General features: G+C 44.4%; 1 protein-coding gene across 1 annotated transcript; it reads right to left on the reverse strand.

Annotated features, from left to right (window-relative positions):
- Positions 1 to 1,823: 1,823 nt before the first annotated feature.
- On the reverse strand, positions 1,824 to 24,691 carry COPS5 (COP9 signalosome subunit 5). The gene is made up of 8 exons (XM_068234818.1): positions 24,492 to 24,691; positions 22,576 to 22,810; positions 17,292 to 17,420; positions 16,933 to 16,998; positions 11,872 to 11,957; positions 10,460 to 10,571; positions 3,575 to 3,723; positions 1,824 to 2,128 (listed from the first exon to the last, which is right to left on the reverse strand). The coding sequence occupies exons 1-8, from the start codon at positions 24,629 to 24,631 to the stop codon at positions 2,044 to 2,046; spliced, it is 1,002 nt and encodes a 333-aa protein (XP_068090919.1). The 5' UTR covers positions 24,632 to 24,691; the 3' UTR covers positions 1,824 to 2,043.
- Between the last annotated feature and the right edge of the window lie 3,052 nt (positions 24,692 to 27,743).

The raw sequence follows: 27,743 nt of genomic DNA on the forward strand, positions 1-27,743 counted from the left end.
CCATTTGATTTCGTGTTGACCTGAGGGAAGTGGTGATTATAATACATAAAACGTCAAATGCTTTATTGATCGTCTCATCAGCCCGGGACTTCATTAAAAAGATGGACACACACGCACAATTTTTTAAATATATTTTAATTCATGAATTACAATCAATTTTTTGATTGATTGTAACATTTAAAAAAAAATCTGCCCGAAGTGTCTCACTTGTTCAATTATTACCCATTTATGGAAAAAAAAAAAAAAAAAAAGGATTTAAAAAACTGAGAAAATTAATTGCTTGGGTCATACATCAAGTAAATGACAAACTACCCTACACCATTCATAAATCAGAAAACTCCACCACTCCCAATGGACCTACATCGAAAAAAATCAGATTTCTTGAAGGGAATTAAAAAAAAAAAAAGGTTTCCATTGTTCTGTGCAATGGATCTTTTCATCGAATTGCCGTAAAAATTGGATCATTTTATTGTATCGTATACAGCCTCCTTCAGATACTAGTCCGTTCTTACAGTCCATTTTTTAATTTGTAGGGGTGCCTCATTCAGTTCATTATGTACCTGTAGTGTAACTGCACTCTAAGGCCTCTTTCACAGTAGAACGTTGCGTTTTGATGCGACGTTAAAGTCACAACCCAAATTACAATGCAACGCCCTAAAGAAGTCGCAACACAACTTAATGCCCCGTTATGGTCGCATACAGTAGAACATACAGGCAATGAAAAGTATGTTTCCAAGTCATTACTAAGCATGTGCAAACAGTCCAACGCAGCTAATAACGTGTATAACGCACAGCATGCAGCACTTTCTAATAACGCCTCAAGTTACACACAAAACGCAACGTGTGCACTGTGAATGTCGCACAGACTTAGTATTGCTGTGCGTTAGTCTGCGTTGAAACATTTTCTAACGTGTGACTTTAACCTTGCACTGTGAAAGAGCCCTTAGGGGGTTGTGACGTGTTAAGGTTATAATTGTTAAACGTATATATGGGGGCTAATGGTTTTGAGCTGATACAAATTGTATAAGTTTACTTAAAGTAAACCTGAGATGAAAGAAAGGGGAATAAAAATGAGGTCATCCTGTGCTGCCTGGATCCTCCACAATTCGGCCCGGTAATTCCGCTAGTCGTGCACATGTCCCATCGCCGGGAGAGTTCTGTACCTCCAGAACGCTCCTGTGAGCACGACGGGGGAGTGAATTAAGGCATTACCAGGCTGCCTAGTGGAGGATCCAGGCGGCCTGGAAAGACAGAGAGGGAGCGATCAGCCTGAAGAGGGCTGGAGGACGCCACAGGTATGTATCTTTTTTTTTTTCTTTCATCTCAGGTACCTTTAATGCAGCTTGGACTTGCAGTTTACTTGCCAGTATAATACAAAAAAAAAATGCTCTCTCTATCCGGCTTCCATTTGCATGCACTGCAATAATCCATCAAACTTTGTTTGAAAATACCACATAAATCTGTGAAATAAAGAATGCAATACCGCATGAGGTAAAAACCTTTGCAAACTGTCATGCAGTTTTCCGGTGAATTACAGCACTGCTACCACAGGTGTGAAAATCTTAGTGAATATGTAAAAAAAAAAAAAATGTTTTTTTTTTTTACCACATGAGGTACGGTAAATTACCAAACACAACATTTTTATTGAACAGGTCTAAGTGAATTAAAGGCACTATGTAATGTTTACACAGGTTTGCAGCATGTATAATGCTTTCACGTCTGCTTTAATTTATGGGGGTTGGACACCTTTTCATTTTAAAAGTCCTTGGACTGAAGTGGCAAGATGCATTATTCTTTGAACAATTGCAATACACAGAAGCTCATAGATTTTAAAAGTGATTTTTTATTCACCCAGAAAGCAACAAAGTCAATAATGCTGTTATTGCTGAGATGCAAGTCTATGCTTTCCATTGTCCAAACAAGGGTAATAAATGCTAACTGGTGAAAATTGTAAAGCTTCTGCATAAAAGAAGCAACTTATATATAACACAACACATAGCCGGGAATAGAGAACAGAGGATTCTTCCAAAAGGTATTAAATGCCTAAGAAGTGTTTATTTGATTAAACAGTTTATCCTTAATCACTTGGGACATCAAGCCATGGATTGCTTCAATTGTTGTTTTGCAGCTGAAAAATAAATAAAAAAAAAAAAAAAAAAAAGTTAGTAAAGTTATAAAGAAATAACTTGCATAGTACTGGTAGAATTGAAAGCACTGTTTCAGGAGTTATTTCCCAAGAGAAACCGGGGACTTGGATTTGGGAGTCACATGGTTCTTTCCCTGACCACCTGGTTCCATCCAGCCTCTCCAGACTCCAACTCTTAGGCGCAGTAATACCTCCAGGAGAAAATACTGGAAGACAACTGACTGGCAGGCAGGCCAGCTGCGCTCCTTTCTATAGTACACTGCACAGGGAATGCCAGAATTTTGATCTTTATGAGACAAAAACCAGGGTAAGTGGCTGTGACAAACACACACACTCCGAGTGAGTGACATTATACACCACACCCATCTCCCAGAGGGTAAGGTATGGGAGGTCAAGCTACTTTTGTCTTTACAAGGAAGCAAGAAACTTAAGCGGAACTGTAACTGAAGATTGAACTTCATCCCAATCAGTAGCAGATACCCCCTGTTCCCATTAGAAATCGTTGCCTTTTCTAAAATGGGGGCGGGGGGGGGGGGGGGGGGGGGGTGTGTATGGCTGATATGGTGGCTGAAGTTGTGGTTTACCCCAATAAAGTCCACTTAAAGGGATTCTGTGGCATGCGTAAAAGAACATAAACTGCCACTTACCTGGGGCTTCTATCGCCCCCTCCAGCTCTAATGTCCCACGCGTCCTCCCACGATCCTCCGTTTCCCGCTGCCAGTCTAACTTTCGCTGTAACAACATTGCAGCAGCGCGGCCGCGCCTGCGCAGTAAGCTCCCAATGACGCGCGGGAGCAAGCATTATGTCTATTTAGACGTATATTAGACCAGCACTGGCGGCGGGGAACCGAGGGTCGTAGGAGGACGGCGCGGTACATTACAGCTGCAGGGGGGGGGGGGGCAATAGAAGCCCCAAGTAAGTGTTTATGTTCTTTTACGCGTGCCACAGAACTCCTTCAAGTTGCCGTACACATGGATTGCAGGACAATTTTACCATTTCTAACGCAGGGGGAGCACCAACCATTAACCCTTAGCGACATGTGCAGTACCGCTCACTGTCGACAGCAACTTTACTGCACCAGGCCACACAAAACAGCTTTACTGTATAATGTGTGGCCACCATAAAGGGAACCTGAAGTGAGAAGCTACGTTAGAAGTTATTAAGTATTAGAGGCAGATGATCAGGATAGCCAAGCAACCTGCATTGTTTAAAAGGAAATAGGTCAGCATCTCTATTCCCCTCACTTCAGGTGTCCTTTAACCTTTGTTTTACTCTGATGTCCATTCCAGTCGGTGAAGGAATATGAATGTACTGTAGTGAAACACTAGTGAACAACGCATATATTTTTTTTTTATGAGAGAGGCACATATTGCTGCACAGGATTCTTCAGCATATAATCTTCCATTACAAACCCACTGATAGCATACCTGTCTCTTGTGGCTTTAGCCAGTTTGTCTTCAGACTTCCTATCGTGAGTTTCTAACCCCAACATAAAGCTGCCACGGCCGAGCTGGGCTTCTGATTGCTCTAGTTTCTCAGACAAGTCGAACACCTGTCCGGTTGTGTAGTCAGCATTCTGCAGGTAATGAACATAGAAATAAGCACATGCACTGCATATGACACAGGATCACAAATATACAAACACAATGCATGCAAAGTCATTCAAGTCAGTACTATTCATCTTTCTTCACTAAGATTTTCCTGAATAATACCATTCTGTGCCCAGAGGCTGGTGCCTCCCAAGCCTCTGCCTCGCCTGATACACCCACCAGATGAATGTACACAGGCAGGAAGCAAACTGTACTGCAATTTGATATGCACATCGGACTCATTAAATTATTAAAGGATATTTGTCTACCATGTTGCTTCTCTACAGCTGTCTTGCTCAATTGGGATTAGTTTGATTTTAAAGGGAAGGTCCAAGCAAAATAAAAAAAATGAGTTTCACTTACCTGGGGCTTCTACCAGCCCCATGCAGCCATCCTGTGCCCTCTTAGTCACTCATTGGGCCGCATTACGTAAATTTTTACGCATTCCCGCTAGTGCAGGAACATTAACACATACATTTTTACGCGTTACTGGTTCAATGCGTAAATTTTTACGCATTGAACCAGTAATGCGTAAAAATGTATGTGTTAATGCTCCTGCACAAGCGGGAATGCGTAAAAATGTATGCAATGCGGCCCGACGACCTCCAAGGTCGGCAAGCTGCCAGCGGGGGACTAGAGCAGCAGAGAGTGACTAAGAGGGCACAGGATGGCTGCATGGGGCTGGTAGAAGCCCCAGGTAAGTGAAACTCATTTTTTTATTTTGCTTGAACCTTCCCTTTAAAGTGGTATTGTCATCAAATTTCATCTAGTCTGAGGCTGCATTCACAGTGGGATGTTGTAATGCAACGATAAAGTCACAACTCAGCATTACAACGCAACACAGAAAAAAGGTGGTAACGAACATTAACAATGAGTTACCGTCGCATACAGGCAATGAAAAGTATGCTTTCCTGTTCCTGGTAACCTGTGCGTTACCAGAACGCTACACGTTACCATGCGACGCTAACGTCGCACTGTGAACACACCATAGGATTATAGGATTAGCATTGCCGTGCGGTAAGCTGCGTTATAAGACTTTATAACGCAGCTCCGCAACGTCCCACTGTGAATGCAGCCTCAAGCATCAAACACATAATAACATTAACATATAAAACCATCTGACTGGTTTTCAAGGGTTAAAACATATACTTTTAAAGGGAAGGTCCAAGCAGCTTAAAAAAAAGAAGAAAAAAAAGAAAAAGGACTTACCAGCCCCTAGCAGCCACTATGTTCCTTACCGCAAAAAAAAATAAATTACTTTAAGCTGCTCGGACCTTCCCTTTAAGGTGGCCATGCATGTCTCGACTTGCCGGCTGATCGGCCATCCAATTCAAAAATTATTGAATCGGATGAAATCCGGTGCTGCCAAGAGCATGCCTGATCAACAATGCGACCAATTTCCAGCTGAATTGGTCGCAGGTATCGATCGGACATGCTGCAAGAGGTCAGGGCATCATGGTTGATCAGGTGTGCAGCAGTAATGGCTAGTAATATCGGGACGTGTGACACAACCCACGGTGCTGTGTCCCCCCCCCCCAGTGTATAAATATGCCCCCCCATGTGTGCATTTATACACTAACTGTCCTGTCTCGCCAACTGCTTGGTACCCTTCAGAACCCCAGCGCCTCTATTAGCGGTAGGCGTGGCGCGTGTGTGACATCACACATGGGCCATGTGGTATATGCCACCGGCAGTGTGTATAGTACTAATGGAAGAGCGGGGATTCCGTAGACGAATGAGTACCGCACTGTGGGCAACACAGAACAGGTAATGTATAAATACACACACAGAAGGGACATTTGTACACTAGTGGGGCAGCGGTGAGCTGGCGGACTTGGCTGATTCCCAAGAGATTTCATGCTGAAATCGATCGGGATTCGGCCTGCAGTTTATGGGCAGCCGATAGATTTCTCTCTAATCAGATTCGATCAGAGAGAGATTTGTCTCTTGGTCGAATCTGCGCTAGATGTATGGGCATCTTTGCTCTTCATTTAGCTGTGAATTGATAAGCCTGCCTTTGCCAGGCACAATTATCAGATTGTGCTGGAAGTATAGACATTGTATAAAACAAGGCAGAGATCTTGTGCTAGGTACACACCATACAATTTTGTGTTAGATAGATGGTTCGACCATTTATCTGGTCGATTTCTCATAGAAGTTAATGGAAATAGATAAGAAAAGATAAGAATTGAGCTGGAAATTAACCGGAAAAATCAGGGGTAGAGGAGAGAGAAGATAACTTTCTCTTTTTATGTGCTCACTAATTACTTCTCTAGGACTACATCTGATAATTTGAAATGCAGCTTGCAATGATATCACTTAGCTTCACTGAGGTGCAAATACGCAATTGAAAGACATCAGAGCAGTCTTAAGCTGGCCATACACTAGGCAGATTCCCGCCAGATCGACCGCAGATTTGATCACTGGGATCGAATCTGCTGTTACATCGTTCCGCTACACGCCGAATTTCGATCCATTTCGTCCGATCCCGTCGATCGCTCCGTGCAGAAAATTACCGTCGATCGTCCGCGGATGGGAGCGTGTCGCTAGCGGCGTTCGAGTGCCCGACGACCGACGCAATAGAGCCTGCATACATTACCTGCTCCGCCGTCGCGACTGCCCCCGGTCACCGCTGCTTCGTCTCCGCTCTGGTCTCCGGCATGCTTCACTTCTTCCTGCCCGGCAGGAAGTTAAAACAGTAGAGGGCGCTCTACTGTTTAAACTTCCTGCCGGGCAGGAAGAAGTAAAGCATGCCGGACCTGGAGACCAGAGCGGAGACGGAGCAGCGGTGACCGGGGGCAGTCCCGGCAGCGGAGCAGGTAATGTATGCGGGCGGGGGGCGGCGGCGGCACCATCACAACAGATTGTGAATGGTTTCAGGCTGAAATCGGTTCACAATCTGTTTGCAGTAAAGGCAGCCATACGATCCCTCTCTGATCAGATTCGATCAGAGAGGGATCTATCTGTTGGTCGAATCTGATGGCAAATCGACCAGTGTATGGCTACCTTTAAAGTGTTTTATATTCATTTTTTTTTGGTGTGTTTAATGTTTTAGAACAGGGATGCCAATTAGTTAGATCGTGAAAGGACTTCATGGTAGATCCCAACCACACTACATTTTCTATTCTGTATATAGAATTGTGCTCCTAAAATTGAACATAGGTAGATCATTTAGACTTGCTAGTTCTTAAAGTAGCTCAAAAGCCCCCCCCCCCCCCAAAAAAAAATATGTTTTAGAGATTTTTTTTTTGATAATATCACTTTAAAGAGGAAAGCAATGGCAGCCTCACATTAGGCAATAACTGCCAACCATGGTAATCAAGGGGAAAAAAACAAAAACGTTTGTTTTATGGAAAACTTTCCTAGGTAAAGCTGTTGTGTCAGGAAAGGGTTAAACAGCTTCTGTGTATTTACTAACAGGCTCAACTTCTCTATTATAATGAGTGCATGTGAGCAGGGATGAGAGTCCCAGGCACAGTGGTCTCAGCATGCTGCTTACATAGCTATTAATGCACATCAGGAGTGTTGGACTGCAAAGCTAAACACACAAGTAGTGCAGACTGAAGCTCATACATAAGCCAATCACTCCAGACGCCAATCACTCCAGACGCCTAAAACTATTTGCAGTGACCAAAAACAGCCTAAAACAAACACAGCTCTAAAATGATTGAAAATTATTTAGCAGACCATTTGCTTTTCACAAATTTCTAATTGTGTTTGTTTTGTCAGAGCATAACAAGACTGGGCAGTGCAGATGAGTAAGAGGCCTATTCAGGGAACTAGCAGGAGATTATCCGTGTTTACCAGCCCTTACAGCTGAAGAACAGAGCTGGTGACCCACAAACACACAAATACTTCATGGAATGTTCAAGATACACAGAAGATGAACTTTCACGAAATCTGCTCAGCTCACGTATGACAATTACTGTCTCAGATAATTCTATGAGGACAAACAGAAATGTGGCCAGTCTGGGCATCTGCAACAGGATGTTATTCTGAACTAGTCAGTAACATATAATATAAGCCTAACACACAATGGATAGCCAAACATTTTCCACATGTTGAGCGACATCTCTGAATAAGGCCGTGTTCCCACTTCAGTGGAGAATAGACGTTTTTCCAATCCATGCTCATTGATAAACGGACAGTGAACATCTTCTATTTTATAAATAGGAGCCATTCACACTGGTCACGTTGCAATGGATCTGCAAGATCCGTTGTAGTAAGCGGTCTGCACTGACTATGTTGAAAATGCTGATGGCAGCGATTTGACTTTTTGAGCGGGTTTTCCCCCCTCCCGGCGCTCCACTGCACAGTACAATTTTCTGCAAAGCGATGTTGTAAGCGCTTTTGTAGAGTGATTCAGTTTTTTTTTTTAAAGATTCTTTATTTAAGGGTTTTCAAAAAGAACAAAACAGACAAACCAAACAAAAAAAGTAAGACATCACCCGTCTAAGTATCACATTGTACATATAAAATAAGGTGCGAAAAATAAGTTGACATAGGAGCCTAGCAGCGGCTCCTTCATAAACCAGTGCTGTAACAATGGAAGGATAAACCTAAGTACTATTTCTTAGTTGGAAGAACATATAACCCAAACTAAAGATATATATAGCCATATAAATAGACAAATACTTCCATCTCCGCTGATTGTGTGTAGACACATAGCTGCCCCTATGTGTAGGAGGGTCAGGGCCCAACTTGTCTCTAGAAGGAGATATCCTAGAAGAAAGCAGGGACACCGGGGCCCAAAGGGATCATACACCCAGTGAACCCACCCTACCCTGCTAACAAACAAGGGTCCGAGGGATAATCTGAGATAGCAGCAAAAGCACTAATACTTACTCAAATACCCGAAAAAAGAAGGTGTATTATGAGAGTGAAAGAAGAAGAAATGAAGAAAGAGGATGGAAAAGGAAAGGAAAAGGAGAAGAGAAAGGAGAGAGGGAGAAGAAGAAAAAGAAAACCGGTCTGGAAGGAGAACCCAAGGCCCCTGGGGGAGATAATGTAGATCTCATATGGCAACACCATGTCATTAAAGGATAGTGACGCTATAGCAACGTCAGGAGGACTGAGGGTTATTAAACCGGTTCAGAAATCATTACGTTTTTGTAAGTCAGTCTCTTCAAATTCCCACCAGAGGGACCAGGTGTGGTTAAATTGTTCAAGTCGGTCATGGAGGGAATGTGTGAGGTCCTCCATGTATTTAGTGGATTGAATCTCTCTTAGCCATTCTGCAATAGGGTGGGCCTGAGTCGACTTCCAGTGATGAGCGATGACAAGTCTAGCAGCGTTAATTAGATGCTTTGAGAGTGATTTTTTGTATTTACCCAGTCTCCTCGGAATGTTATGCAGCAGGTATTATGAAGGATCGTCCGAGGGTTCTACATCTGTGATTTTAGTGATACTAGATTTAACAGCATTCCAGAAAGGCACAATGACTGGGCAGCTCCAGAAAATATGAAGCAAAGTCCCTTTATGTGCCGCACAACGCCAGCACAAGGGGCTGGAGTTGGGGAACATCCTGTGAAGTCTATCCGAGGTGAGAAACCATTGCGTCAACATCTTGTAGCCAGACTCTTGAATGCGCGCCGATATAGAAGATTTCTGGGACAATATAAGGATCTTTTGCCACTGGGAGTCTGTGAAAGTCTTGCCAAGGGAAGATTCCCATTTGGTACGCAATAAAGGAAGACAATCCCGGGTCAAAAAGGAGAATCAATAGATTTGGGAGATTAGTCGTGTGACATATCCATCACCGCTGCACAACTTCTTAAAGGGGGAAAGGGCTCTGGAGAACCATTACCCAGGCTTGATAGAAAATGTAGAAACTGAGAGACCAAACGTCTAAGGAGGGGGACTTCAGTTGATCCCTAAGAGATGACAGATCTGCCCATTTGGTATTCAAGAAAGTGGTATGCTCTAATAGGGCTAAGGCTTCTCCAATGTTTGTAAGCACCTTTACACATGCCGGGTAGGAAGTCAGGATTATCCTGCAGGGAGATCAAAGGTGAGGGCCACGAGGAAAGAAGAGAAGATCTATTCAGTTTGTTGAAAATCTTCATGGTGCGCTCAGGCCTAGTGCACACCGAGCGGTTTTGGTAGCGTTTTTTAGAACCGCAGGTGGGAACAAAGTCTAAAGAGATCAGATGGACTAGAAAGTTAGGAGAATAAATGCATGATGCAGCCATATTTACTGACTTTTCTAGATAGTATTCTCGTAGCTTGGCAGCTCAGTTGTGCTAAAACGGGGACTCCACTTCCTACATCTACAGTCTTCCTCAACTGTCACTTTTATACCAGTAAAGAACAAAAAAGAAAAAAATACAAGCTATGTTTTCTTTAGGCCCTGTTCCCACTTGTACCGGCGTTTGCCTATGCGACGGACGGCGATACGTGTGCCCATGCGAGTACGTATCCAGACATAGCACGGCTATAGGGATTTGGAAAATGTTGCAGGCACTGTTTTTTTCACCTGCATGCATGTGGAACGGTGACTCCTGTGTTCTGAATTATTTCATTTTCTGATTTGTACAGAACACTGACCACTGGAAGAAGCTGCAGCAATGCACAGCTCATTATATAACTTCTGCATAGGAACAACTGCAAGAGTTATCAGTGCTGAAGTATTATCTGTTAGGAATGCTGTAAACACCAACACAATAATGAAATGGTCAACAATGAAAATAATCACAATTAGAGTATAGCTTGCTGGCTACTTACAGTCAATAGGCTGGAAGAGCTTAATGTATTCACCCAGTACTTATTCCATAAAAGCTCTAGTAGTTTACGGTCTAGAGAAGACTTGAAATACGCGACCTCCAGTGCATAATACCTTAAAAAAGACAAAATACAATATTACTATAAGTAGCTTAAAGTGTACCCGAGGCAAACATCAGGCAAAAAAATGAGATACAGGTAGTCCCGTTAACGAACGAGATAGGGATTGTAGTTCTTCGTTCTTAAAATAGATCCGAAGTGAACTTTTACACATTGCATAATTGTGTTCCTTTCCTATTGTTTATAGGGCATTCCTCAAGCCAAATACTTTTTGGGTTTTTGTCTTTAAACTCTAATTCCCTATAAAACTAAAAAAGCCACGCCCACAGGTTTTCAGAGAGCCAGTAGGCAGTAGCAAGGGCTCATGGGAGCTCAGTCTGGGCAGGAGGAGGAGGTGGTGTTACTAGCCATTGATTTCAGAGGCAGAGGGGAGGAGGGAGGAGGAGAGGGGGATTAGGCTGATGGCCCAAGATACAGATAAGCCTGCCTTTGTGTAAGGTTTACAAACAACATGGCTGCTGTCATTGTATCACAGGAATAAATAATCATATTCTATTAAAACTGTTTGCAGCTAGATTTGCTGTGTAAACAATCTAAACTTTAGATAAGATGACAAGTTACTTGTTATAGTTCGTTTTTTATCTCGGATCCGCTTTAACCTAAATCTGTACTTAAGTCGGAACATTGTGCCATCTCTGTCCCCTGTATCTCCTCTGTGCCCCCCCCCCCATGTGCCTCCAGGGTCCCCCTCTGTGTCACCTATGCCCTCTGTACCTGCTTATACAAGTTTAAAAGCCATTTTTTCTTTGAATTTTTTAGAATCAATTCTCAAAAACTATAAGTCCAATTTGACAGTTTTTTTTTGACTTGTTCCCATGGAAGCACAGAATCCATGCGGTTTGTATCAGCCGGTCGTTCGTAAGTCGGGGACTACCTATACATACTTAAGAAGAGGAAAGCTTCTGGATCCTCCAGAGGCTTCCCACCTCTTCCTGGTCCCAACTGTTGCGGTGCATGGACCCCCAAAATAAATAAGACAAGAACTTGTCAGATTCTGATGGTGACCACACTCCTGTTTATGCGGAAGCACGGCTTCCATGCTACTGCACAGGTGTGGCCGTGCTCATGTGGGCACATTAAGAGGAGCGCGGTCCAGAACTTCCAGAAGGTTCCAGTGAGATGGACACAGGGAGCCTCTGAAGCATACTTCTTAGGTATGTATCCATTTTTTTTTGCCTGATGTAAGACTCAGGTTCTCAAACAAATATTCTTAGTAGCAGCATGTTCAGAGTCATTTCTGTAGGGTGCAACTTTATAGCAAGATAAAAAAAAAAACAAAATACACAAATACTCACTGTTTACAATGCACACCAAAGTCCTCTATTTTATTCAAAGGAATAGTCTGGTACTCAGAGGGACCTTCGTCCGGAGGCTTGTAACCCTAGTATTTATAAAAGCAACATTGTGTTAAAAAGCAGCTGCATCTGTCAAAAGTCAGGAAAAAAAATAAATAAAAATATCTTCCTCTACAAATGACAGAAATAGAGAAGGAAATTCAAGACCTCTAGAAGTTCTCCCATTTAAAGTCCTGACCATCATCTGCTTAAAGTGTCCGAGGCGACATGTGACACCATGAGTTAAAACGTGTATGTACATCACAAAAAAAAAAAAAAAAAAAACAGTAATAACCAGGCTCTTTGGATGCCTGAAAGAGTTAATTTTAAGGCATGCAAGTGACAGCTTCTGTCTTGTGTTTCCCTTGTTCGGAATAAACATCACTGATAAGCAAAATACAGCCATAAAGATTTTTTGGCAGATTACCATTTAGCATGCAGCTAATCTTATCAGATCTGTTAATGTCAGAAACACCTGATCGGCATATGCTTGTTCAGGGTCTATTACTTATGCTGGGAATACACAATGCGTTTTTGCGGTCGATTTTCCTGTTCGATCGTGTTTCAATTAGTTTTTCCACTCAATTCTCTAATCTTTTCTTATCAATTTCCATTCACTTCTATCAGGAATCGAGCAGTAAAACAATCGAAAGGGAGATCGGACATGTCGGAAATTATCTATCCATCGAACCATCCATCCGCCTAAAAAAACGCATGGTGTATTCCCAGCATAAAAGTATTAAAGGCAGAGGATCAGCAGGATAGCCAGGCAACTGGTATGGTTTAAAAGAAAAATAAATATGGCAGCCTCCATATCCCTCTCGATACAGATGTTCTTTAATTATTCCACCATTCAGTGCACCACTAAGATGAATGCTTGAGACTCACTAGGTAGTGTAATCCATGACCTGGTCACTCAAAAGAACACAACCCCATTTGCATAAGGCTTTTTACCCTCTGTGCACATGCGCTTTGTCCTACTGGGCATGTGTGGACCTTACATGAACGTGCCCAGTCGGCATGTACTCGTCCAAGGCTGGAAGAAACTTACTGGTATTCAACTGACACTAAATGACCCTTAGCTGGAATGGTGAGCTGTAAGAAGATCTAGGAAGCCTCTGGAGCACTACAGCCCACTACCATGGTAAGGATAAAAAAAAACAAAAAAAAAAAAAACACCTTCATGTGTACTTTAAAGTGGATCCGAGACCAAGTTAGGATGTCCGCATTTTTGTGCTGGTGGACATATTTTGGGGGCATTAAACTCTTTAAATAGCTTTGTTTTGAATATATTTCACAATAAAAACCTTATAAAAATATTAAGCCACGCCCCCAGCGCATCTAACGCCGCGGCGTTCAGTCCTGGAATGCAAAGGGTCATGGGATCTAATTATAGGCAGGAGGAGGCAGAGGCGGTGATTCAAGTCTGGAGCTGCTGAACTCTCACGATACTAGCGTGAGCAGCACAGTCAGTGGTGATTCTAGGAGTGACACCCGGACACAGAGTGTAGCGAGGATGCAGGGAGGGGGGTCCGACCTCACTCCTCCATCACTCACCACGGACCCCCCTCGTGTCAGAGCGCAGCGTGTAGTCTCACTTTGCTCCCATCCCTCCCTCACCGTGGCCCCCTTCTTCTGCCTGTGTGTGTGTGTGTGTGTATCAGAGCACAGCGTGTCTCTTACCAGTGCTGCTCCTGGACGTTCCCTGGATGTGTTGAATCCGTGCAGGCAGCTGGCAGCTCTCTGCATGTCTGTGTAAACGCGACATGCAGAGAATAGGAAGTGGTGAGAGCTGCTGGCTGGACGGTGTACCATAATTTCTGCCTGCACGGCTTCAACACAGGGAACGTCCAGGAGCAGAGCTGATAAGAGACGCTGCGCTCTGATGCACACAGACAGAGGAGGGGGGCCATGGTGAGGGAGGGATAGGGAAGAATTTGTATAGCAGCCACACTGCCTGGAGCTGGAGGATCGGATGTCAGGTGGTACTTTAGCTGTAGCCCCCCCCCCCCCCCCCCCAACTATCCCTCCAGCTTTTATTGCTCCCCCATCCAGAATTCTCACAACCCCCTCCCCACCCTGAATGACCCTTTCCTCACCATGCTGCAGCCTGTCACCACTTTTCCACTCTCTCCCATCACCTTCAGAATGTTGCTAGAATTTCTCATCTACTCTCCCCTCTACTACCACCTCACTCTGCCACCCTTTCCTTGCCTGCTGACCCTCTCTCTGCCACCTGTCACCTTTCTGCCATCCTCCCCTCCCTTTGTGGGGCCCTCTCTGCCACTTTCCCCCTCCTGTCACCCCTATACCCCCTCTCCTCTCCTGTCTCTTCTTTGCCATTCTCCCCAGCTCACACTGAGCATGCACGGGATTTCAGAGACAAGGGGAGGAGAGAGGCGTGGCGTTATCACAGGTTGAGGTGTGGAGATGCATAGCTAATTACCTGTGTAATGATTACAAGCCTAACATGGCAGCTCTCATTGTGTCACAGGAAGAAATGTTCATATATTGTTTAAGCTGTATGCAGCTAGATTTACTGTGTAAACCATCTAAATTTTAGATAAGATACAAAGACAAGTTACTTGTTATAGTTAGTTTTTCACCTCGGATCCGCTTTAAGGCAGTGATCCCCAACCCTGTCCTCAAGGCCCACCAACAGTGCATGTATTGTGGAAATCCACAGGGGTAGTTAATCAGCTCTGCTGAGACACTGATTACCTCACCTGGGAAAGTTTGTGGTTTTCTGCAAAACATGTACTGTTGGTGAGCCTTAAAGGGGAACTGAAGAGAGAGGTATATGGAGGCTGTCATGTTTATTTCCTTTTAATCAATACCAGTTGCCTGGCAGCCCTGCTGGTCTATTTCTCTGCAGTAGTATCTGATTAAAACCAGAAACAAGCATGCAGCTAGTCTTGTCAGATCAGACTTATAAGTCTGAACCACTGAAACACCTGATCTGCTGCATGCTTGTTCAGGGGCTATGGCTAATAGTATTAGGCAGAGGATCAGCAGAGCAGCCAGGCAACTGGTATTGCTTAAAAGGAAATAAACATGACAGCCTCCATATACCTCTCTCTTCAGTTCCCCTTTAAAGAGAACCTGAACTGAAAATTAAAAAAGTCAAAATAAGCATACACAAGTCATACTTACCTTCCATGTAGTCTACTCCTCAGTGTCTTTCTCCTGTCCCGCGTCCTGTTTGTTCACTGTGATCAAGGGAATTTTCCGTCCTCCATTTTGAAAATGGCCATTACCCATAACAGCTTTCTGGTCAGCACACAGTTAAACTGTAACATCACCCAGTTGAGCCATAGGGAAACATGGACATTACCTGGTACATCAGTTTTCCTCTCAGCTATAACTGACAGCAACTGATATATTTCAGATCTGACAAAATATTGTCAGAACTGGAAGGGATTATTGTCAGAAGAAAATGGTGGGCTTCTGAGAAGAACTGATGGCAAGGTAACTCTGTAATGTTCATTTACAGTTACCTCATGTGTTTATTTTAAATATTTTTACTCAGTACAGGTTCTCTTTAAGGACAGGGTTGGGGACCTCTGCTTTAAGGTACACCTGAACTGAGAGGCATATTGTGGCTGCCATATTTATTTCGGGTTTATTAATACTAGTTGCCTGGAATCCTGCTGATCTCTTTGGCTGCAGCAGTGTCTGAATAGCACACCTTAACCACATAACGACCAGCTAACGCTGATAGGCGGCGGCTGGTCGTTTGTGGATTTCCATGGACGTTCCATGTCAGTTCACGGAGGGTGTCTCCGTGCACAACATGCGAACCTCCGATCGCGGCTCGCAGGCTAAATGTAAACACGCGGGGAAGAAATCCCCGAAATCCCCTGTGTTTACATCATACGGCGCTGTAAAGGAGATTGGCGATCCCCGGCCTCTGATCACCGTCCTGTGCCGCCCATAGGAAGGAGGGGAGGGAGGGAAGGACAGGGAGGCTGGGAATCGCTGCGGAGGGGGGCTTTGAGGAGCCCCCCCCCCCCCCCCCGCTCGGCCACACAGAGCGGGGCGATCAGACCCCCCCCCCAGCAGGACATCCCCCTAGTAGGGTAAAACGGGGGGTCTGGGGGTGGAGGGGATGAAAGTCTGATCGCCATGCCTCAAACTTGATCTGTGCTACGGGCTGGAAAGCCCGCGCAGCACAGATCTGGGAAAGCAGCCCCAGTCCTTAATGGTTAAAAAGAACCCGAGGTGGGTTCTAAGAATGCCATTAGCACACACAGGCTGGGTCTGCATATAATGCCCAGCCTCTGTTGCTATACCGTGCCCCCCCCCCCCAGCGCTCTGCTGTGCCCCATAAATCAAAACGCCGTGCTAGCGACACGCAGCGTGTCGCCAGCAAACTGTTTACATCTGCCCTATCAATCTCGCAGCTCCCCCACCTCCTCTGTCGCCGCTCCCCGCCTGCGTCCCTTCCCTCCCCACTGATTGGAGGGACAAGACACGGGCGGAAAGCGGCGACAAAGAGGAGGCGGGGAAGCAACGAGAGTGATAGGGCAGATGTAAACAGTCTGCTGGCGACACGCTGCGCGTCACTAGCACGGCGGTTGATTTATGGAGGCACAGCAGAGCGCAGAGGGGCCTGGGGGGGGGGGGGCACTGTATAGCAACAGAGGCTGGGCATTATATGCAGACCCAGCCTGTGTGTGCTAATAGGATTCTTAGAACCCACCTCGGGTTCTCTATTAACAAGCGTGTGGCTAATCCAGTCAGACTTCAGTCAAAGCATCTGATCAGCATGCTTGTTACTGGTCTATGTCTAAAAGTATTAGAGACAGAGGCTCAGGAGTACAGCCAATCAATCTGCATTGCTTAAAAAGGAAATAAATGTGTCAGTCTCCCTATCCCTCCCAGTCCAGGTCTGGCAAAACTAGAAAACTAGGGGTCCAAAAAATCTCAAACTTATTCATAGGTAGTAATTCAACCAGCATATTTTAATGGAATTAGCATAATTTGCAAATCATCAGTGAGATGGTAATATTATTATATTACCTTTGGGTAAGTTCTGAAAGCTCCAAGGTTAACTTTGCCAGCAGATATAGTCCTGGTTGGATCAATCTGAGGGAGGAAGAGAGTTACAGTTAGAGGCAGTGATTCCTGGCAAAGCCAACATTCAATGCTTGTAAAGAAGACACCCATCACATACAGGTTTTTACTGGAAAACTACACACAACTACCCTGTCATTTTTCAGAAATGTGAACAGGGCTGTTGGAAGAAAGCTCATCCCCAGTACCTTACCACAGACTTGCATTGTAGTAGGAAGGGGGCAAGCAGAATAAATGAACACTGAGCAATGCTGTCTCATTCACACAAAGGTTTGTCTGCTACATACATGGACTGTAATACCCACCACAACAGCAACAAATGGTTCTTGAAATTGCTGATTAAGCATCTGAGTGCTGACATCGATTCCTGACAACCAGCAGCCATAGCCAGGGTGACTGTGGTACCAGCCAATCGCGTTTTCAAGACGGCCAACCTGACAAACAGAAATACATAGTCAAGGAGTCTACTGCCCTCTTGAGGGAACATTTATAATGTCATTTATTGTATAATAAAAAAAAAAAAAAAAAAAAAAAAAAAAAAAAAAGGAGCTCAATTTAACAAAGCAACCATAAGACAAGATATCAAAAGGCTTTCTTACTGCGCAATATTACTGAATACTACTTTTAAACTAATGTTAATTTCTGTTTTTCCTGTTGAGTAGTTTCAATTTCTCTGGTATTTTTACCATCATGAAGCATATTCTGTATTTTTCTGTAACCTATCAATGGCTTACTCCATCTCTTACCTAAGCAAACACTGAAATCCCAATTGGACCAGTTAATGATCTCAGAAATCCTAAACGCCCTAATCCAGGATAAACTGACTCACTTTTCCACAATCTGGAAACCATGGATAGAGTATAGGGCCGGGTTGGGCCTCCAGTCCAGCTTGAAGTGGCTACAGTTTCTTCTTCAGCAGCCTCATATTTGTTACTTCTGCCACTACCCATGCACCATACATAGGTAGAACATATTTCCATTACTCTTGTTTGCATCGTTGCCAAGTCCTTGCTGTCCTAAACTACTATTTTATTGTTCCTTTGTACTTTTATATCTCTGCAAGTGGCCCTCGCTGTTGGACAAGGGTCGACTGAATGCCACATTTATCTTTTTTGTCTTTTTTTATTTATCCTCAAAAATCTATGCTATGCTCGAAAATCCCAATAAACATACCGTAATTTGATACAAGGAAAAAAAAAAGTCTCAACTACCTCTGATGCTGAGCTTTTAGCATACTCCCCAACCGCCCCGATTGCGTCGGGATGGTCCCGCTTTGGAAGGCTTGATCCCGCCTCCTGAGATTGCCTGCCTGTGTCCCGGGCTGAGAAGTCAGAATGGAGAGCGGCAGAGCGATTACAGAGAACAGAGCAGTCACCGCGGGACTTCCTACACAGAAGTGAGCAATGATGATGTCAGTTACAAAGCCCCTGGTGATTGCTCTGCTCTCCTCTTTGCAAAAGTGGTGCCTGCTTCCCCACACATCTTCTGTTCTGTCCTCCTCACTGTCTGCTCCTCCTAACTTCTGTGATGTACGGGGTCCTCTGCCTGGCTGTAATGCTCTAGCAGCCGTGCCCTCTGACCTGCCTCCCCCTTCTCTGCACAATCTCCAGAGGAGGGGATGGACACTAGCTGCAGAGACCTGCTGGAAGATAACTGAAGCAGAAGCTGGGCACAGGCATATGTTACAGAGGACTGCTATCTCCTATCATGATCGTCTTCCCTCCGGCAACAGTGCTGTAAGGTCTGTGTCCCCCAGTCACAAATGATCTAAATACATTGATATTATGGTCTACGGTTTTGCCAGCAGAGGATGTGATGTTACTTCATTGCTAGGGGAAAATGCTGACATTGTATCAGCTACATTGATTCGGTCACCAGTACAATCGTTCAGCAGCACAGTATAAACACATTCACTCTGGAATATTGCTGCTGTGTGTCATAGGCCATCATGTAATCTCCCCACACAGATGCTATAAATAAAGACTCATTTTCACCAGGAAAGCCAGCTGTTCTACTCCTGCATTCCTCCTGCATAGCTTCCCAACAGTCCCTCCTTTGAAGTGACAGTCCCTTTTTGGGAACCCTGTCCCTCTTTCTTCCTTATTTGTCCCTCTTCCAGGACTGATGTACAGATCTATGTATTTTTCCACTGAAAAAATATGTGTAATTTAATCTAAACTTTAGAGAGGACCAGCGTGGCTGAATTATAAAACAATATATTTTTCTTATGAAATCTTTATGCTATGCATGACTAGGGGTGTGCCAGGGGCATGGTTAGGGGTGTGGCAAGGGTGTGGCTTAAGTGTCCCTCTTTCTTATCTCAAAAAGTTGGGATGTATGCTTTTAGTTTCAGTAGCACCCAAGTCACACACACTTGCAACAAGAATGCTGCTAGTGGACCCATGATATGTAAACTGTTTACTGGTTTAGGTTGAGCAATTGTGAAGGTCAGCATAGAAGCAACCTTCCATGGAAAATCACCAATGACCTACCCTAATCATAATATATCTATAAAGCATATTGACTGCCTGGCTGACTGCTAGTATTGCAAGATGCCCCGTCTACCCAGAGGCTAAGCCACCTCCTGCACAAATCTTCTAGGGACACTGTAAGAGGAGAAAACATCAGTACCTCCTTTCCCAGGTGCCGAACCTAAGCACATAACTGTCCCGGCACACCTGACCGGTGCCCAGTGATACTTCCAAGGAAGGTGGACTTACACTTTAAACCCAAATCAGTGTTCTCCCCAGCTAGTCTTGGTGAGCACCCAGGTATAATCAGCTCACTTCAACCTAGGCTCCAACCAGGCTACTTTTTCATGCCACCCGGCTGAAAAAAAAAAAAAAAATCTGGGGAGAACACTGCATATGTAACATACATTTGTACGATATGCGTTTTATGCACCGCACGTAGTTCGAGTGGGAGTAGTTAGTGTGGAGTAGTTTGTCAGGCTATTGGTTATAGTATGAATATAGGTAGGGCGAATGGGTGAGGCCTTAGGCTGGAGTATGTGGGATTCAACTTCAGAGTCCTGATTGTACATTGTGCTGGTAGCGCAACATGCATATTTTTACTGGGGTTTATGGAAGTTATGTGAGTTGTTAGTAATGAGGGTAGAGATTATTTATTGTAAAATGGGAGTGGCTACGAGTATGATAGGGCTTTAAGCTTGGAGGTCAGTTTTACATTTGAGGAAAGCGTTGCAGTGCAATGCGCCGCCCAACACCAAAAAACAAGATTCATATGACCCTGCAGCAGAGCGCACCGGCAGGGCTTCCCGGCCATATTTGCGCTGTTCCACGCAAGTGCGCCGCTGCCGACAAATGTATTTTACATTGCCCACCAGATCTACATACATAGGTCAACAGCTAAAAGTATTAGAGGCAGTGGATCAAGCTGGACAACCAGGCAATGTGCATTGTTCAAAAGGAAACAAATATGTCAGCCTCCATATTTCTCACCTCGAGCTCCACTTTAGAACCTGTCATTAAAGAACCATACAGGTAAGCCTTAGTGATGACTCCTAGAAAAGAAAGATTCCTGGCGATTATGCTCTGGTACTCCTAAGAGCCACACTTGTTTCAGGTGAGTGTGAGATTCTTATAACCCCAGGGCCAGCATGTTCTTGTGGTCAGTAAGAATGCAATGAATTAGAAATATAGAAACTAGACTCAAATCTGACTGTTCCTTCTGCCTAATTGGCTCTACTGCAATTTCACCCACATTAATTTTGTAATGGGTACATCTATTGTCCCTAAGCTGCCTCGTGTTTCTGCAATAGTGGTGTTTAGAAAACAACCAAAAAATACAGAGATGGGCACAGAGGAATCTGTAGTGCTCGATAGGACTGAGGAACCTCCTAGATAGAAGCTGTGCGGAGCTCTGCTATAGAAGCTTTGCAGAGCAGAGTGGAGATAACAGCAATTTGGGTCACCAATAAAAAGGTATTGAGAATGTTCGTCCTCATACATGCTATATTTAACTCATATTGGGGTAACAGAGTAGAAGTGTAATGCTGGGAATACACGGTATGTTTGTACCACTTGATTGAGCCATTAGATGGCTGGATTGATAACTTCCAACATGTCCGGTCACCCGCCGGATCCATTCTGCGCTCGATACCGCGGGGCGGGACAATGGAAAAATAAGGAAAACGAGCAGAAGATAAGAGATTTGCCTGCGGGGACGTGCGGGTATCGATCCGGCGGCATAATCGAGCGGTACAAACGTACAGTGCATTCCCGGCATAAAACATGAAAAACTTCCCACACAATTAAAACACCCCTAAACCTCTAAAAAAACCCAACTTCAAGACTAGTGATGAATATTCAGCACTTCTCTGCTTGTCTCCCTGCTCCCTTCTGGCATTTCCTCCTTAGGTGCCTGTTATTATAGAAAGAATTAGGACTGAGCCCCTGCAGCCTATATCCAGCTGCTCCTAGTTCTCACAGACCAATACTGAGTGGGTGTGTACCACATAGCATAAGAAGATGGGGAGCTAGGTCCGTCCAGAATTTGGCGGTATAGACAAGGTGGGTGAAAAGTACATCTGAAGTGAGAAGCATATGGTGGCTGCCATATTTATTTCCTTTTAACCAATACCGATTGATCTTTCTGGTCAGTAGTGTCTGGATCAAAAACCTGAAACCAAGTATGCAGCACATCGAGTCAGTCTTCAGTCAAGAGCACCTAGTGTGCATGTTTTACTGCATGTGGTAATGCTCTGAGAAATGAGGCATTATGTTAACAAAAATTTAGATCCACTTCATAGACGTTCATTTGTCTTGAATGGATGCGTGAAAGTCAGTTACAACATGCACAAGAATTTTCTTGTGAAAAATAACTACAGAAGTGGACAAATCAATACGGAATTCAGGAGCCAGAACAAATGTTTTCTTTTTTTGTTTTTAACCCCTTTCTGGGCTCTGACACCTCTTAGGTCTCTTTCACATCAGCCAACGCGTGCAGGAGCCGTTCTCCTGCACGCGTTGTCTGCCTGCGGCGTGTTGTCGGGTATATGCGGTGCGCCGCAATCAGTGGCGGTAGCTGGTTATTAAACCCGACGGAAAACGCTGGCTCGCGGGTGCGTTGGACGAAAAACTGCGCCCGGGTGCGTCGGAACTGCAACGCATCGAAACGCAGCGTCGGGTGTGAAAGGTAAAATGAAAGTCTATGGACTTTCATTTTACCTTGGTTAACGCAAACGTTAGGCGTTTGCGTTAACGCACAAAATTGCTGCAAGTGTGAAAGAGCCCTTAAGACCAGAACTTTAATTTTTTGTTACCTTAATTTTCCCCTCTGTGATTGGTTTACAGTGACCACATCAGAGCCAATGAAATTGGGTCCTGAATAGTACAAAGAACTCAGCTTTGCAGCTGCAAGTGCATACAATCACATCGATAGTTAAATCTACACTGCGTCAAGCTTAAGCAGCCACAAGAGCGGCGTAGATCGCTATCCCTGGGCGATTAAGAAGCAAACTTCAGTGACATCAATTAGAAAAAACTTCAATTGTTAGGCATTACCAGTAATTTTCAGTTTAAAATGATGGACATAGCTTTATAGAATTGTACATTAAACAAAACATACCTGCTTTGCATTTTCTATATATGCAGCCATGTATTCATAAGCAGCAGCCTGAGCATTCACTCTGGTTTCTGTCCCTTCAACAGGTAATGCAAAACTGTCCATAATGATCATTGTTTCTCCATCCACCTTTCCAAGCATTAGACCCATCACTTCCAGGTTACCCCCAGATCTGGCATGCATTACCATCTTCAGCAGGGCCAGTGCTGACACCTTGCAGTATTTGAAGTAATGATGACTGGAAAACAAAGATAAAAAATCATACAAATATTGTTCAGAATGATCACCTGGCATCAGTCTGTTCCTTCTAGCACCAGTCTAATTTCTTTAAAAGGACAACTGAAGCGAGAGGGATATGGAGGCGGCCATATTTATATTCTTTTAAGCAATACCAGTTGCCTGGCTATCCTGCAGATCCTCTGCCTCTAATAAGTTTAGCCATAGACCCTGAACAAGCATGCAGCAGATCAGGGGACATTTTTGTAAAATCTGACTAGATTAGCTGCATGCTTGTTTTAGGTGTAATTCAGACACTACTACATCCAAATAGATCAGCAAGACTGCCAGACAACTAGTATCGTTGAAAGGAAATAAATATGGCAGCATATACTTCTCACTTCAGTTATCATAAGGAAACAAAGGCGATTTGGGAATCCAGTTTTTACAATCACACTAAGGACTTATTGTTTGGTGTGTACCCAGCATAAGGCTCCTTTTACACATAATCAGTTGCTCTCAGTGATAACTGAAAGAAAACAGATTTTTAAAGTAATGCCCATGTTTTCCTATGGCAAAGCTCCAACTATACGCTTTTTAACTAAAATCTTTTTCACAATGCACTGCTATGGAAAAAAAAAAAAACCGCATACTAATGCATTAAATGTAAAAAGGCTGTGGAGCCAGTACAAAACTTCAACTTCTCAGTTTATGAAACCAGCGACTCCAGAGAGCCAAAAATGCTCGGACTCCATAGCCCTTGCACATCTATGGAGTGGGTACGAAAATCATTAGATTCTGAGGTTATGAAACCAACGACTCCAGGTACCCAAAATTACTGACTCCACAGATCTGGATTTAACTGTGCATTTGTCAGGCAATTCAACCCCTTGGCTGCTGAATACGAGCGCCTTTCCGCAGCAATTACATGCAGCCAAATTGCAGGTTGTTAACAGCACACATCATCCTTTGATAAGCGGTGGCCTTAGCAGTCTGAAAAAGAAAGGCAACATGTCACATCTGAGAATATAACTTTATAATGGTGGGCCACCTTTCAAACACCTATGCCAAGCGCAACTAAGTGCCCAGCCACTGCAGGAGAGCCGCGGACTATTGATAAATTCACCACCTTTAAAGGGGAACTGAAGTAAGAGGTATACGGAGGCTGCCATATTTATTTCCTTTTAATCAATACCAGTTGCCTTCTAGCCCTGCTGGTCTATTTCTCTGCTGTAGTATCTGAATAACACCAGAAACAAGCATGCAGCTAGTCTTGTCAGATCTGACTTTAAAGTCTGAAACACCTGATCTGCTGCATGCTTGTTCAGGGGCTATGGCTAATAGTATTAGAGGCAGAGGGTCAGCAGGGCTGCCAGGCAACTGGTATTGCTTAAAAGGAAATAAACATGGCAGCCTCCATATGCCTCTCTCTTCAGTTCCCCTTTACCTCCAGTCAAAATGGGGCCTTAGCTCACTCACAACACACTTCATGATTACCATCACCTGGATTCTAATAAATCCCTCTTCATAACTTTGACTAATATAAAGTCCTGGTGATTCGGATCTAGACAGCAGTTTTGTGTATATTGGAGAGTGAGATATTCATAATATATTTTATCCCAACCGTGAGATATCATAGCAGCAGTACTGGTCTCCCCTCTCTGGACCAGTCCCCCCGCTAGGCTCACACCTCCCCCACTCACTCTTTGGTCCAGGGCTTGGCGGCCAGGATCTCCTGCTGCTGCTTCTTGTCATACTTGTAGATCTCGTCAATGCTCTGCACCTCCTGCATGTTATTGGAGAGCTCCCAGGTCTTCTGGGCCACACTGCTCCCAGCCGCCATGTTACCGGAGCCGCTGCACAACACAACTCCCCTTCCCGTTCCCTAACTGGAGCTGAACGCATGCGCACTATACCCTTCCTTCCACTGGGCTCAGCACACTGACGAGATGGGGGAGCGGTCTCTTTTATCAGAACTCAAGTATATGATGCTCGGAACAGCAAGCTTTCCGCCCAAACAGCGGATAGCATCGCTTAATAATACAAGAAATAGCATCATACAAAAGGCTGCAGAGATAGTCAGTAGAATAAACCGAATATTTAGTTAGTCTTGATGTCTCCTAGCATAACAATGGTAGAATCTTCATTATAGCTGCTGTCATTTAAACTTCACCACCTAGTGGTACTAGATTGAACTGCACTCTACACAACATCAACCACAGAAGAACAAGGGAGTACCACTTGAGAGAAAAGGGGTAATACTACTGTATTTATTGCCTAAACGCTATAGATTAAAACAGCATGTTTTGCTAATTTAATCCAACTTGTTAGTGCATGATATCATCATTTTCAAAATGTTCTGCTTTAACTGATTACATGTCTTGAGAACATGCATTATAGGCAGTGGTGGCTCCAGCTTCAAATGGGGGTTGGGGGCACAAAGGTGGCACGATGGCTGGCTGGTAGGGCCCATTTGTGTGATCAAAATCAATGTTTGTATGGTGAGCTTTAGATATTTTTTGCCTACGGTGATACAATTAAAGGATACCAGAGGCAAAGGGTATAAAATAAACTGGCAGCACAGTATGTCTGTTCTGCTTCCCTGTGGCTGGGCAGTGATGTCACAGGACAGAAGCGCACTCGCTCCCCCGCACCTGTGTACCAACGTCAGTATGTCACGGTTTGGAGTCACCAGGGAGAATGGCACTGATTGTAGGAGAACGGGGAGTGATGGAGGGGAATGGAAGGCGTGGTAAGTATTTTGCTTTTAACCCTCTACCCACTGCACATTCCGTTTTTACCAGAGCCCTTCGGCTCTGGTATCCTTTAAGGCTAACTACTTCAGCAATGATAGGAACCAAATGTAAACATCACAAACAGACCTCAGAGGCTTTTGAGCAGAGCAGATAGCCCAAATGATGGTGCTATTATTTAGGAAAAGTTACTCACAGATGTATAGGGCTAGTTTGCTGCCATACTTTAATCCTTACTTGCTAACAAGTTTCTCCTATGTAGACAGATCACAGACAAATCATTCTAGCCCCCAGCCCGTGTCTGACCACTCTACAGGCAAGGACCTGCACCTGCAACGCGTACAAAGATACGTGTTGACGCCCGCAATAGCATCCTGTACCTTCGGGAAAGCGTGCAATGATACGCGTGGCGGCCCGCTAACTCAGAGTTGACAAAAACAAAACTAGCTGGTGACTGGGGACCAGAGGATCCGAGAGTGACTGAGGGCACAGGGTGGCTGCAGGGGGCTGGTAGAAGCCCCAGGTAAGTGAAACACTTTTTTTAACTTGAGTTAAGGTTCCCTTTAAGGATCTGAGTTATTTTGACAACAGCCAAATAGTAGTGAGTGAGACCCAATAGTCAGACTATTGGGCCAGAGCATCTCTTGTCTTGTGTGGTGCTCCCAGTATACAGTGTTTACTACTTGCCAAAAGTGGTCCAAGAAACTATTGAACATGCAACAGGGTTATGGGTGTCCAAGGATCACTGGTGTGCTTGAAGAGTGAAGGCTAACTCAGGTGATCCTGTTCCTTAGAAGAGCTACCATGGTACAAATCAAAGAAACACATAAAAATAAGAAACAAAACAAAACATATGGTGTTTTTCCACTGAGTGTGCATCAATCCACATTTCAGAGCACACACCATTTGCTGATTGCAAGTACAGTTGCTTTACCAGACAAATCATGGAGCTCCCTTTCCACTCTTTTTTTTAGTATGCAATACGTGGGTAAATCAGTGCTCATGAGTCCAGAGTTTTTTAATTTTCTGTCTGTAGCAACATTAAGGTTGGCAACTCTGGAATTTTAATGGGGAAATAATGCTAACATTTTAATAATAATAATAATATATTTTTCTTAGGAGATCTCCTCAAGCATTTGTAAACTCCTTAGCTTAATAGTCCAAAATTTCATTTTGGCCATTTAGATGTTTTCAATTGGAGCCCAGGCTGCCCCCTCCTCCCCCCAACACTCCCAGACCACCCCCAAACCAATTGGTAACCCACCCAAGAGCAGCACCCTCTGATCCCAGCACCCCAGTGGTGCCAGGCTCCCCCTGACAGACCCAGCTAAACACAATCCCAGGTGCCTCAGGCCTGCCGGCGAGACTTCGGACCCCCCCCCCCCTTCCCCAAACACATAACTGACCTCAATCCCATCAATTTAAAATCTATCATAACCTGACCACCCAGAGTACACAACGCACAGAGCCCTCTTGGATGTTGGTCCAGAACCCCAGCACCTCAATTTGACCATTTCGATGTCTTCTACTAGCACCATGGCTGACCCGGTCTCTGGCGTGGCCCTTCCTCTGTCCCATTAGATCCCTCCCATTCTGGCCTTGGATAGGCTCCCCCCCAGCAGACCAGGGTCAACCCCAAAACTGGATGTCCTATGCCTGTCCGTGAGACCCCGACACCCACCCCACACTTGCTTAATCCAGGTCCGCCATTTGCCCTGTATGGCATCGGTGCCATCCCGACATGCCCGGGCCACCCTCCACCGACGACCCTACGATCCCTTCCCAGGGCAACCCCAACATATCAGCATTTTTCTCGACCCCTTCCCACTGGTGTCCCTTATCTTTCCAGTTACAGTTCCCACAAGCTCCACACCTTAGTAAATGTATCTACAGTAGTTTGTTATTTAACCTGGCTATCAACATTTCCATACTTTGTACTTCATGTATAAGTTTATACAAATCCATATATTTTGGGGCCATTCCTTGCTTCCATTTACTTGCTATTGAACATTGGGCGGCCGTTAGAATGTGAGAGACTAGCTCCTCCCTTCTAGTCAATCATCTAATGGAAACTTCCAGGAGATATGTCAGAGGATAATAATAATAATAATAATCCGAATATTTATATAGCGCTTTTCTCCTGTCGGACTCAAAGCGCTCAAGAGCTGCAGCCACTGGGACGCGCTCAGGAGGCCACCCTGC

The sequence above is a fragment of the Hyperolius riggenbachi genome, chromosome 5, assembly GCF_040937935.1.
Source record: "Hyperolius riggenbachi isolate aHypRig1 chromosome 5, aHypRig1.pri, whole genome shotgun sequence".
Classification (NCBI taxonomy): Eukaryota; Metazoa; Chordata; class Amphibia; order Anura; family Hyperoliidae; genus Hyperolius; species Hyperolius riggenbachi.